This window comes from Terrapene carolina, unplaced genomic scaffold (assembly GCF_002925995.2).
Source record: "Terrapene carolina triunguis isolate 2854851 unplaced genomic scaffold, T_m_triunguis-2.0 Scaffold58, whole genome shotgun sequence".
Classification (NCBI taxonomy): Eukaryota; Metazoa; Chordata; order Testudines; family Emydidae; genus Terrapene; species Terrapene triunguis.
In genome coordinates this window covers 21,378,429-21,393,099 of record NW_020664409.1, presented here as the reverse complement: position 1 = coordinate 21,393,099, position 14,671 = coordinate 21,378,429, and the positions used below count along the sequence as shown (strand labels likewise).

Here is a 14,671-nt window from a genome sequence, read left to right as displayed (position 1 = left end):
AGGGCGGCTAGCACATCCCTCGGCCCGCGCAACTTTCCGCAGCCCTCATTGGCCTGGAGCGGCGAACCGCGGCCTGCGGACACGGCAGGTAAACAAACCAGCCCGGCCCACCAGGGCTTTCTCTGAACAAGCGGTGGACCGGCTTTGAGAACCACTGGTCTAGCAAATCTTCTAGGCTGCTGCCTGAAGAAGAGCCAGTACCAGAAGCAGAACCAACCAGGCAGCAGAGACAGATTGTTGTGGCCCAGTACCTACAGGCTGTCCATGCCTTTATGCTCTTGCTTAGTGACCTTTTTGGAAATCCTGGCGTGTCTCCCGCCTCCTATCCCCAGGTCTTGATCCCAGTTGAGAGGAAGGTTACCAAAGTGTTGGGCAAAGCAGCTTCTAGAGCCACCTAGTATCATGACCAGGATGTGGGTGGTCATTCCATGAGATGGGAGTCAGGCTGAGTCAGGCACTAGGAGGCCAGATTCCGCAATGGGCTAGTGGGCAAACCGAGAGTTGGGCCAAGCAGGGAGCTGTCTGAGGCCACCACTCCGGTCCTGCTTGGTGGTACTTCCTGTTAAGCCCAGCCTCACAAGGCCCTTTCACAGGAACCAAGCTTCAGTCTCTTGTGGCAATACAGCAGTATCAGTAGCCCTTAACCCCCATGGTTCTAGCCCTGTAAGTTTTAACACCTATGTTCAAAGCATGCAGAGATACTGCTTTCCTACAGCAGCCAGTGCTGCAGGAGGAACTATTACTGAAAGAGCTGGGCCTACTACAGGAAGAGTTATTGGCTCTCCTTGTCTGATGACTCAGTGATTCTGGATTCCTCTTCCGCTAATTCCACAGGATTTTAAGTCTTATCAGGACCTTGAAAAGAATGGCTGTGGCTTTAGGTGTACAAACTGAAGTTGTACAAGAAAACACTGTCAAATGTCTGGATATTCTCCCGGCAGCTGCTCTGGGTGGCTAGCACTCCCAATTAATGAAGCTCTTCTGTAACCTCTGTGGCACTCGGTTCCCAACACTCTGTGCCCATTGCATGGCTGTGGACTAGTTAGTCAAGAAGAGAGAGACTGCTCAGTGGCAGTTCAGCAGTTCTGCTTAATAGTAGCAAGCAAGCCACCAGACCAACTTATTTGGTTAAATCGAAGCATTTTTTTTCAATCTGGTCCACTCTCCAGGGTTTACTACCAGCAGAAGCTAAAATTCAGGACATTTTAGATTTCCTGTTACATCTTTGATCCTCAGGTCTTTCTCTAAGCTCCCTGAAAGTCCAATTAGTAGCAATCTCAGCTATCCATCCTCCTATTCAGGGGAAATAATTTTTTTCCCTCCTCATCCCATGGTCTCTAAACTTCTAAAAGGGATTGTTTAGCTTTGTCCGCCTGCTAAAGATATGGTACCCCTTTGGAACCGTAACATTTTATTAGCTGCTTTGATGGATCCTTCATTTGAACCTATAGTCACGTGTTCTTGGCCTTGTCTGTGTCAGAATACATCCTTTCTTATTGCCATCACATCAGAAGAGTGGGTGAGCTTCAGGCTCTGATGGCAGGACGTCCATATACACTATTTTTCAAAGATAAAGTAGCTTGGAGACCACATCCTAAATTTTTAACTAAAATACTATCTCCATTTCATTGGACTTATCTGGTTTGTATGTTCCCTGTCTCCCCCCAACCCCCAGCTACATTCACATAAGGATGAAGAGCAGCTGCATACTTTGGAGATAAGGCATTGGCCTTCTATCTGGACATTACCAAGCCTGGCTGTCTCCTGGGCTCTCTATTTTCTATGCAGACAGAATGCAAGGTCAAGCAGTTTCAGCACAGGCATTTTCCAGATGGGTTGCTTCTGGTATCATGACAGCATATGGGGTAGAGAACACTCCTCTTCAGCCCTGTCAACAAGAGCTCAAGCCACTCTGGTAACTTTTCTAAAGGACATCCTCATACTGGACAATTGTAGGGATGCTACCTCATTCCTCTGTGCATGCCTTCACATATTACATCGTCAGGACTGCTTCAAGATCTGATGCAAACTTCGGAGGGAGACTCCAAGCTCCACCTCCTAATGATACTGCTTGTGAGTAACCTCAATTGTATATGCACGTGCTACTAAAAGAAGAAAGAACTGTTACTTACATAGGCACTGACTTCCTCTCTACCTAGAGGGTAAGACACAGGAGCTGAAATTTAACAGAATTTTCTTGGTTGGTTAGCTGTTGACCAGAATATTAATGGTTAATATATGTTGTGTCACTGCCAACCTTCACTCCATAAATCAAGAATTTCTCTCTACCCAGATAATGATGTTGTACATTGCTTATCAATGCTAGAAAAAATAAACAAGTCAAGTTTTATATAATTTAGATAGGGAATAGACCCAAATTCCTGGTGGTGTTTGCCAAACGCTGTGTGTTCTCTAGCTTTTTTCCCCTTTCATATAGATTAAACAATTAGATGTGTCTGTCTCATGCTATTTCTCACCCTACTGATGTTATGAGGAAAATGTATTTGTGCTCTGTGTATGTAACTTAAGATCAATCAACTAGAGAAAATTCAGTAGGGGGTTAAGTGTAGTCTGTAGAATACATCTACTAGTGTACACATCCATTAAACAGCTGAAGCTATCAGCAGGGGAAAGGTAGCGGTCCGTGGAAGATGTTCACTCATCTCTCCATCCATAAAAGAGAGGAAATAAGAATGCAAAGGGAAGGAGGGACCCCATGACTTGAGGACAGAAGCACTCTTCCACAATCCTCTGAAGGGTCAGTTTGGGGGTTTTCATTGCCATCTAAAAGGGTGTGAGTTTCTGAGTCTACTATAGCCCTGGGATGTGTATGTGGTCCCCTTTTCTTGAACAACTTGCTATATCCAATCTTGGAGCATGAGCAGGGATTTGAGGTTTTGGTTGTTTCCACCTTGTGCACCAGGTTGACCTGTCATCTCAACCTGCTGTCCCATTTGTCTTGATGCATGTATTCACTGGTCCTTATGCACCCCAGAAGACCACATAACTAAGTGGGCCGAATAGGAATGGAATAGAGATAGTATAATTTTAAATACATCAGGAAGACAGTAAGTGAAGGCCTTACTGTGATTATATCATCACTGGAGCAACTTCATTGAATCCCCCTCTTTCTTTTAGGGATCAGGATCCTCAGCTGTTATAAATCTACATAGCTCCATGGAAGTTGATGGAGCGATGCTGATTTTCCACCAGATGAGAAGGGGAATACAGTGAAATTGCACCAGTGATTATTTGGTTTCATATACTGTAATATAAACAAAATGCTTACCCTCTTTAAGTTCTCATTTTGTGAAAAATGGCAAATCTTAATTGTAATAATATTGACCAAAAAAAATCATCACCGAGTATTACTGTGACTGAAAAAGATTAGAGGATTTTTTTCCTGATTTTTTTTTTTATTTGTATTTTCTGAGCATTAAGTTGTAGTTTTGTTTACAGACTAAGCTCTTAGGGGCAAAAACTGATTCTGTTTGGTGCTTAGCCTAATGGGTCACTGATCTCTAGGAGCAGCCGGGCAGGAGAGGAAGTCACTGTGTTTGTGTGGATTTTTCACACAACAAGGAAGAGAAACATTTTTAGAAAAGTCAACAGAGAACTACAAAAATTGTCAGGAGACTTGGGAGTAGATATAATGCCTGAAAGCACCCTTTAACTCTTTATTTTTTCTAATTGACTAGAGTTCAAATTGATGGGGTCCTTTTAAATGTTTACATACTGGGTCAGACCAAAGGTTCATCTAGCCCAGTATCCTATCTTCCAACGGTGGCCAATGCCAGGTGCTCCAGAGGGAATGAACAGCACAGGTAATCATCAAGTGATCCATCCCCTGTCACCCATTCCCAACTTCTGGCAAACAGAGGCTAGGTACACCAACCCTGCCCATCCTGGATAATAGCCATTGATGGACCTATCCTTCATGAACTTATCTAGTTTTTAAAAAAAACCCTGTTATAGTCTTGGCCTTCACAACATCCTTTGGCAAAGAGTTCCACAGGTTGACGGTGCGTTGTGTGAAGAAATACTTCCTTTTGTTTCTTTTAAACTTGCTGCATATGAATTCATTTGGTAACACCTAGTTCTTGTGTTTAAAGGAACAGATGATGCAGGAGGAAGAAAGCAGACAAAGTTCAACATGTGTTACAGTCAAGGTCTCTTTCCCCAGCCACAACTCAGAGTTGAGAGGCAACAGTAAATCCCATGTGTAACATTTAGTGTTCCCTTGTTACTCCGCCTTCTGCTGATTGACCCACAGCTGCTCTTCTCATGTTTGCTGAGACACAGCCTCTTGTTTTTAGTGATGTTCTGTCAATGGCAGCAACCATGTGGTGTTATCATACATAAAGCAACAATTGCAAAATTACTACAGACAGGCACATTAAAACCATTCATTTAATCTTCTTGACATGTACATTTGAAAGCTATTATGCTCTCAAGCAAAACCTAATGTAGTGGTTCCTGGGTATGTAGAGACTAATAACTGATTATCTTTAAGAGTCCTATGTGTTCTGTATAAGAGGAGTGTGAGTACTAATATTAACAATTCACGGTTGCAAAAGTTTTTTTACTGTCATCCTTATTGTAGTCTCTGCCTAATAAACAGAACCTGGGTGCCATCTGTCCTATTTTTCACGCATAGTAACACATTTACATCTTTCTCGTCCTCTAACATATAGCTCTCAAAACAATAGGAACAAGAGATCTAACTTCACCCAACATACTTTCCATAGACTAAAAGATCTCATATATTTGGGGAGGAGAGGAAACCCTAAGAAAACAGTCTTTATCCCACCATTTTAGTGGCAGATTAATATTTTCAGGAATTACTGATCAGAAATTGAGATCACTCAGCAGGGCTGGTCACAATTTCTCTGTCAAAACTCGTTTTTGACAAAAAAAAATTACTTTTCAAGTTAATAAAATTTCCCATGAACAGTGTTTCTTGTCTGCCTAGAATTTTAACTTTTAATCAAAAAAACTGGAAGGCCCCAAAACTGAAACACTTTGGCAGAAAATAAAATTGATTTAGAGATTCTGCTGCAGTGCCTCATGGGAATTTGGTACGTAGCTGGGGAGCCCAGCCCATACATCTTCCATAATGGGAGGGAATTCCAGGATGCGTCATGGTGGTTTTATCAAGCTACTCATCTAACCGCTTAGGTTGATCTTTTTGTGCTACAGTGTGGTCTAAGCATTGTCTTTGAGTAGTTTTATTTGCCTCTGAGTACCATCTGATAGCTTGTCATAATAGATGAAATAAATACCAACCAGTCCCTAACTAAAGAAATTATTTATAACAGAAGAAATTATATGCTTCTCATACCAATACCCAATTACAAAGTGACTGCAAATTACTAGCAGACTAAAAGTTACTTACATGTCTTGAAAGTTTACAAATGCATAACTCTGAAACTTCTTTGGAAGAATAAGGAGAATTATTGTAAGTTTATTGTATTAAGTCATTTCCCCATGATGTGGGAGCCTTGAATATCTTTTACTCATTCCATTTATTGTAATTTTGAAATTTAATAATCTAGGCTTCAGGTTCTTGACAATCTTCTCTACATATACCCACAACTTGCTATTTTCCCAGTAGTTGAAGTTAGACAACCTGGCTCTCCTTTGGTTATGTCTGAACTGGGTCAAGTTCAGTGCATTCTTGGTTCAGGAATTCTATCTATGGAACTCCCTTCCTTTTGAAAATTAGCAGATATGCATATTTGCCAGACAACTGGCCTGACAACAGAGATAATACAATTGACTGCAACGACATTTACTAGTTGTTCATCAAAATGGACTTGGAACCTTTCCTGGTCATTTAGTAAATGTTTTTCAGCAACTGAAAGCGACATTCATTGTAAATCAGATAACTGCTCAAACTCAGAAGTCTACCTAGTGAGCGAGTCAAGGATAATTAAATCATTCATCTCCAGGGAAAATGATTGGTCAAAGATTTTATGATCTTCAAATCCAGCAAAGTAACTGTTGAAATCAGATTAAATGTTAGTTAAGGTGTCACAGAGAATTCTACTTTATTACTATAAACCACACACAATATTTTGTTACAGGTTCTATCCCTTATCAGGGCTCGATGCATCCCTGCATTATGGCACTTTTTTACCATGTTGGCAATACCCACCACAGAATATCCCGAGGATAAGATTTCCATCATTACCCCTTCCACTGGCATAGAGCTGTGGCTGGAATACATTGTGCTCTGGCTAGTCACTGTTCCCTGTGGCCCTGAGGAGTTCTGACACCAGGTGCTCGGCAGATCGCTAATGAGCCCCAGGAATCAATAGAAGAACTGCAGATTGCGTCCACAGTGTTTTAGGATCCATGTGGGTATTCTAACAATACAATTTTCTGTTCTGGCTTCTTATGTTTGTGTGTGTGTGTGTGTGTCTTTTCCAAGCCAGATCTTTTACACTCTTAGAGATGTTGTTGATACCATGGATGGGCAATGCAGTCTAGTAGGTTGATGACTCTAATCTCAGCTTTGCCATTGCCTGGTTTTGACCTTGGGAAAGACATACTTACAGCAACATTTTTCAAAAATGGCCTGTAATTTTGAGTGGCCAAATCCAATTCAAATCTATGGAAACTGCAAGTGCTCAGCATTTCTGGCAAACCAGGCTGAGTTATTTTAAGTTGGATACTCAAAGTTACAGATCATTTTCAAAAATCTGCACCTTAAACACTCTCCAGGGCCAGAATAGGACCGTTAGAGGCCCTAAGCACTGAAAAGATTGTGGTGCCCCCCCCCATATGTAATTCAAAATAAAACAGTACTATACCGTAAAATAAAATTTTATTTTTCAAAATGACACAAAACTTACATGTATGCTGAAATTAAAAGAGCTTCTTTCTACATTTTCTGATTGCGAAATTCTGGATAAGTTCATCGAAGCTGACTCGACGAAGCATGTCTGCTTCCATACACAATAGGGAAAGTGAATCAAGTCTGTCCTGACACATTGTTGTTCTCTGAGGGTTTTTTATTCTTTTCAGCTGAGAAAAAGAGCATTCTGCAGAGCAGATAGTAATCATCAATGTTAGAAAAATACGTAGTACGATCTCTACATTTGGAAATACACATTGTATTCCATCTTTCAATATTGTGTCATGAAGATCAATGTGACTGAATTTCATTTTTCCTGTTTCATTAAACTTTGCGCGCATATAACAGTGGAACTGCCGTACTTCTCCATAGAGATTCATGTTCAAGTCAACAGGGTATGAGTCAACTAGCTTTTGGGAACCTTGTGAATATTGTTCGTCAGATAAGTCCATATCATTTAGAAAAGAAAATCTACTTGATACTTCTTTGTACACTTCACCTCTCCTCTTCATATGAGCTTCAAGTGTTTCAATTATAGCCTAGTAAGTAGATACGTGAAATTTGTCTCTAGGATTCAATGCTGTTTCTGTTGCACTGCTATCATTTGCTTGTTTTTTCCTGATTCGCTTGAGGGCCTGGGCTTCTTTGTAGTTAGTATCAGGCAAGCTATCTTTTGATATGTCTTCAAATCTTTTGAAATCATTCCTCAAAGTATGTAAGTGGTCTGCTAATGATTGTCAGAGGTCTGCACATGTTTTCAAATCCAATTATTTTTCTTGGAGAGCTTGACTTGTGTGGTAAAAGTGTTGTAAAATTTCATTCCACATGGTCAACATGAATACAAACTCTAGTTCTTCCATCTTGTTTGCAATGTTTTCTGCCTCTCATATAGTTTCTTCCTTTTGTGATTGGTCTTCAGCTATACTTTCTAATGCATCCACAATCTTTGAGTAGGACTCCAGAATTGCACTTGTTGCCACTGCATGTGCCTCCCAGCGAGTATTAGAAAGAGATTTCAACACATGATTATTGCCCAGATATGTTTAAGAACTGTCCATCGGTGTGTTGAGGCAGAGAAAAATGTATAAAGTAACTGGACTGTTGAGAAAAACCTTACTGCCACCGGACAACAATCAACAGCACTGCGGTCAACAAGATTGAGAGAGTGTGCAGCACATGGTATGAATATAGCATATTTGTTCTGTTCTAAAAGCTTCTTCTGCATCCCTTGATAATGCCCTGACATGTTGGCAGCTTTGTCATAAGACTGACCTCTGCACTTTGAGAAATCTATTTTGCAAACTTGGCACAGATAATGAAGTACTTGATTTGCCATTTCTTCACCAGTGTGGCTCTTCAAATTGAGGAATGTTATAAATCATTCAACTGGTTTTCCAACTGTGGGAGACACATATCTTAGTACAATACTCAATTGATCAATATGTGAAAGATCAGGTGTAGAGTCAACAGATAAACTGAAGTACCCAGCAGTACTTATTTCATCCACAATAGCTGAACGAACTTTGTCACTCATTAGACCAATGAGTTCATCACATATTGTCTTGGGTAAGTATGATGGGTTACCTTTGCCAACATTCCCATATTTTGAGATATGGCCTGCTAAAAATGGGTAAAACTGAGCCACAAGCTCCAACAATCTCAAGAAATTTCCATTCTGCAATGATCCAAATGTGTCATTTGATCCCCGGAAAGGCAGACCACATTCAGCTAATGTTTGAATAACAGCTATAACACGCTGCAAGACATGTTGCCAGTATTCACGCTCCCCTTTAATTTGTTCTTCCAATTTTTGTGTCAATCCAAAGCCCTGTCTTCGATTTAAATATGTCAAGATTGAATCTCTGTGAGTAGTGCTATTTTCATGTGTTCAATTAAAACAGTATTCCGCCAGTCACTAAATCCGTCTGCAGAAAACAGGGATGTTAAAGGTTTATATGCAAAAAGTTTGCAAACAAAACAGTACACAGACCCTGTTGATGGTGAATACAGTAGCCATTCTCGAGTGTATTTCTCACCATTCGCTTTCATGCCGAAAAATGTTTCTTGTGGACAATATCTTGTTTGTTTGCCATTGGTAAAAGTCCGATGTGATTTGTCAAATGGCCCAGTGTGGTGTTGACAGTCATTTGGTCCACGATCTATCCAGTAAGCTATATCATCGGTACTGAAATCAACCCACATACCAGAATCTTTTCTCCTATTATTTACAGCATGAGCAGGTTCAGTCTCTGACACATCCACACCTTCTAGAACAATGTCTGTTTTATCACCAGGAGTACGATGATCAGTTACAGTCTCTGATTTCCTCGCATTATTTAGATCTATGTTAGTAGGGACACCCCCCTGGTTTAGGTGGGGATAAGTAATAAAAAGAGAACAGAAAAACAGGGGAAGAGTGTGTAGTGGAGTATAAGGAAGTCTAACAAAGTTCTGATTTTCCCATGATGACTACTTCAATACTTTTTTTGAAATATCAAATATCAATTTTTTTTCAAAAAAAATCTCTTTTTTTGGTGTCCCTGCTTTGCTGGTGCCCTAAGCACATGCTTAGTCTGCCTATTGGGTAATCCAGCCCTAACACTCTCCCAAGTAACCCAATAGTAAAATGCAAGTAATGCTGCCTCAGAAGGGTGTTATGAGACTTAATTAGCTATCAGTTGTACAGTATGTTCTATAGACTTAAGATGATAAAAGTGCTGTGCAATATTATCTTTATCTGGCCTCCCTACAACATGGCACTGCCATACATGCAGAATAAGTGGCTTGTGCAGCAAAATAGGAGATGTAAAATCTTCAGTGATTTTGACTGACTATGTTAGTGGAGCTTCTGTAATTGTGATGGAAAGGAAAAGCAGCAAATATCTAGTGCCACAGAATCTTTAGGGCTAGCCCTGTCTTTATATTATTTGTCTGTTTGGAATATGTAGTAGTAGTAATACATAGTTTTGTTTTTTTTCTATGTAGCACTTCTCATCCTTAGATCTCAAAGTGCATTACAAAAAAGGTTGGTATCATCCCAATTTTTTCAGATGGGAAAACTGAGGCAAAGAGGTGCAGTGACTTGCAAATGTAGACCAGCTGGAAAGCAGGGAATCTATCTTGTCTCCTGAGTCCCAGTTCAGTGTTCTATCCATTGGCCCACACTGTCTATCTGGCCAAGATTTGACTGCACATGTTCTATCCACACATCCATTATAGCAGAGGCTTTCAGCTGATACAAATATGGTACAAATTCATCAATATGATATTTTTCCTCAATTTTTTTTCTGCACTATGAGATAAGACTGTGATATCACTCAAGGGGGTCACCATTGTAGCCCGTTTCCCTAGGGTTTGATCCTATTGTCACAGTTCAGGGCAACTCCTCCATAATCCCTCAAGGGCACCCACTCTAGACTCTTGGCTCCTTAGCCCTCTCCTTCCTGTCCTGAGTTTTGCAGGCTGTGCAGTTCGCTACCGACACAGTGATCTCCCCAGCAAGCCAGACCTGCCTCAAAGGCCAGCCTCTGTGTTTTGCTTTCTCTCTGAAGGCTATAAACAGTGTAACTGCCCACACTTGTAAGTTACGACACAACCCTTTCTAAGCAAGCACACATTTATTCTTAAGGTGAAAGCATCACAGAGAAAACATTAAAAAAAAAAAAAAAAGAGTACCTACATACATGCTAAAAAGTTTACCAGAGGTACCCAGCTCTGAGAGGTATTAGCCCTTCAAAACCTACAAGATCATAACTGTCTCAGATTGAGACCCAGAACAACCATGAATTCTTCATTCTTTCCTTTTATAGAGCTTGGGCCTTTGATTTTGACCTCTGATAATAGGTGATCTGCAGACAACTCCTTTGGGCGTAAGTGTAAAAGGCTGGGTTTCCCAACCAAAGGTGGGAAATAGGTATCTCCCTCCCTCTAAAGCAATAGTTCTCAACCTATTTACCTTTGTGGGCTGCATCCAATACTACCTGTATGGCCCTGAGGATGTCACATGGGTCTCAGCATTATGCTGATTGGGTCGCAAGTGGCCCACAAGCCACAGATTGAGAACCACTGCTCTAGAGAGTCCCAGACAAACCACTTAACACTGTTTGTTCCAAAAATCCATTCTTGTCTGGCACATTTTTCAATATAGTCCTTTGAAGTTCATAACACTTCCTACAGTTCATATCACCTCTCCCTTCCAGAGAGGTTACATATAATCCTGGCCTACGATGCATAACCTTTGCATTTAGTACAATGGACTCCAAAGATACTTCTTCCTCCTTACCTCAGTTATTTAGGACTTAGAAATGTGTGAAAAAAAATACATTCTAATTGTTACCTTGATTCTCACATTGTGCCTGCCCTACATTGTGTAACTGATAGGTTCAGTTCTATCTTGAATGGGGGAGGGCGTGTCTGAGCTCCAGATTGCCTGTGGGATCAGCTGAACTCAGGTGTAAGAAATATTGAGCATGGTGGAAGAACCAAGCAATTAAATTCATTTTATTTGTATATTAAATTGGGAAATCGATTATAATGGAGTAATAGATGTGATCCCATTTCCCTTGGCAGTTGTCCTGATCTCATTTATCCTCTTGGAAACCATATTTCTGCTTCAATAAGCAAACTTACCCTTAACTTACTTACCCTTAACTATGTGAACATCAGCAAATGTCCAAATTTAGGTGGAAATATAAATCCTTCTGCAAAATATTCCTATTCTCTTAGTCAGCATTGTATAGGTATGCACAACATTGAGAATGGAGAGGAGGGTTGGTGATAGACCAAATGCATTTTTCAGGATTTTTTCCCCAAAAGAGTAGAATTACACTGAAGTCCAGATATTAAACACCTTCGGGAACTTTTCCTATTGATACTTATTATCTGGCTTGTAATTTTACCCTTTCTGCTGCTTCTGATGCTGAATGGTGTAACTTTAACTCCTAATTCTGTCTTATGACTTTTCTATACAGAAAAACCAACCACATGCTTTTTGTATAATAAAATGACTTTTAGTTTAAATTTGTGAAAACAAGACGCAAGAATGAAAATAAAGTCTCTATGAGAGAGAGAGCAGTGTGTGTCTCTCGATCAGCTACTGTTTTTGAAGAGAGATAGATTTCTTATAATTTAAAGGGCAATCCCCAGTAAATGAAGGCATCACAGTTGCATATGCCATATACCCCTCCATTTCAAAACTAAGAATCTAAACCTTGTCAAATAAACTTAATATTAATGCATAAGAAAATCTATTTGATTGTCATATTTAATTTGACATTTAACAATACAAAAATATACATCCAAAACTCTAGGTGCCCGTGTGATCAATTAAAAATATAATTTTCATTTTAAAAGGCCCTGATTTTCAGACGTGCTGAGAACTCACAAATCAAGACTTGCAACTGAAATCTATGGAAGCTGCAGGTGTTGCAGGTTCAAGGGAACTGGAGAGACTGCTAGAAAGCCTAGTGATCTGTGATCTACCCTTCCACCACCATTTGTCCCCATTTTCACTTGTAACAATACTTGAAACTATATTTCTTGAAGTGTGTTTAACAGGATTTAAAAGTATTTCATGATAAAATGATTTGATCATGGGGCAGCCAACCAATAGAAATGGAGCTAAGCTGAATTAAAGCCATTAAAAAACAAATGAACAAATACCATGTTGAAGTAGTTTTCTGATGAACTGGTGATGAATCTCACTCCTAGCTTGCAGTGTAGATATAGTTATGTTGTAACAATGATCCAGAAACATTTAATAAATTGGAAATAATATTATGAATGTTCTGCAAAGTCAAATACCAATTAAAACTGGCTGGGAGCATCTGACTGGTGATGAAAAAATGGCAGAAGCTCCTGGTTCATATGCATAAAAATGAGAACAAAGCATTACGCTAAAATAACTTGTTAATTGCTTTAATTTTTCCAAGATGAAATGTTGGTAAATAATTTGTTACTGGACTTTCATTTAGGTTGTGTTTCAAATTAATGTATTAACGTTAAAACTAATCACCATAATATACAAATCACTGAAACAAGCTACATGTTAGATTGTAGAAGCGGCAATGCTTACCTACAGCATCCATTCTTTTGCTTATACACCTCTACCCCGATCTAACGCTGTCCTCGGGAGCCAAAAAATCTTACTGCGTTATAGGTGAAACCGCATTATATCAAACTTGCTTTGATCTGCCGGAGTGCGCAGCCCCACCCCCCCGGAGCGCTGCTTTACCGCGTTATATCCAAATTCATGTTATATCGGGCCACGTTATATTGGAGTAGAGGCAGGACTGTCACTTTTCCTTAAGATACTGAGCAGGTGAGTAAGGGGGAATAAGTGACTGCCCTATGCAGCCTGCTCAATTCACCTACTTTCAGCCTGTGTGTGGGGCTGAAAGTAGATTCTAGTCATCCCTCTCCCCAAGCAGGTGAGTAAAAGTGGTTATAGAGAAGTGGGGAATGGGTGGAATCAAGGCTTTACTCCTCTCTCCCAAGCACTGGCTAGCAGAGCTGAGTTAGTTTGATGTGGGAAGTATACTGTGTTCTGTAGATGACTGTAGCAAAGAAGTAATGGGGACAGACCATCCCTGTGCTGCTCTTGGAGTTGGGACTGCTATATGTCACTCCTTAAGCAAATGCCAATTTTCTTAAGAGATATAGGATGAAGTCTTGAGGTCTTTAGTTTTGTTTTATTCTTTTCTTATGCAGACAAATTCTGAGATTTTGCTTGAGCAAAAAACTTAATAAGGGCGTCACAGTTTGGGCAGAAAAGTAAAGTGGAATCTACAATCTGGCTTCTGATGTGCTCATGGTTCTAAAGATTTTCTAATTTATTGGACATATGTGTTTGTTATATTTATAACTAATATTCACTTCTCCTTATCTGTTTTAGGTGTGAAATTAGATTAAGAATTGAAACATGAATCTAGACTCTGTCCATAAATTATCTGACAAGACACAGATTTTCAAGACCCAACAAAGACAATCTTATGAACTAGATGAAGGTAGCAAAGCAACAGGTAACCTCTGTAACTCAAGTTTACCATCTCAACGGCTCCATCCATACTCCTCTCACCATCCTTGTATGCATATTAGTAACAACAATGACTGGGAGATTTCTGAAGAGCTCCGACTTCGGGAGCTGGAAGAAGTTAAGGCTAGAGCTGCCCAAATGGAGAAGACCATGCGCTGGTGGTCAGACTGCACTGCCAACTGGCGGGAGAAATGGAGCAAAGTTAGAGCAGAAAGGAATAAAGCCCGGGAGGAAGGGAGACAATTGAGAATCAAACTGGAGACCACAATGAAGGAACTGAATGCACTGAAAAAGCTAAACCAAGACTTACTAATTGAAAAGGAAGAGTCGGATACAGAAGTCACTTGGAAAAAGAAACTCAATTTCTCAGATATGCCCTGTATGACAGAAAAGGAGTACCAGTTAGTGTGTCTGGAACAAAAACCTGTTAAAGATGTGATCAAGAACAAAATCCTTGTGGTACAAGAAATGCATAAGGTAAAGGGAACTATACATTTGTATGTTCCGAAATCTGCATTTTTAGCAAGTCTACATAAGATCCACTTTTCTATGCTTCATGGTAACACTGTACATGTATGCCTGTCTCCACTCCTAAAATTTCAGTACATAATGCTTTGTTTATATATAAACTAGAAGACCAATTTGCATTATCACTGGTATATAAACAGTTGCCATGGGGGCAGTTAATAATTTGGGCTCCCATGTGACTTGTATATCTTTCCCCCCTTCAAAAAGCAATGTAGGTTTTCTTGTGTCCAGTCATTAAAGTCTTTACTGGT

General features: G+C 40.0%; 1 protein-coding gene across 1 annotated transcript in view; it reads left to right on the top strand.

Annotated features, from left to right (window-relative positions):
- Positions 1-14,671, top strand: part of CCDC102B (coiled-coil domain containing 102B) — a 347,381-nt gene that overhangs the window by 33,915 nt on the left and 298,795 nt on the right. The window contains exon 2 of the mRNA XM_024198764.1: positions 13,752-14,369. Coding sequence (XP_024054532.1) covers positions 13,779-14,369 — 591 coding nt within the window. The 5' untranslated portion in view covers positions 13,752-13,778. The remainder of the gene's footprint in view (positions 1-13,751; positions 14,370-14,671) is intronic.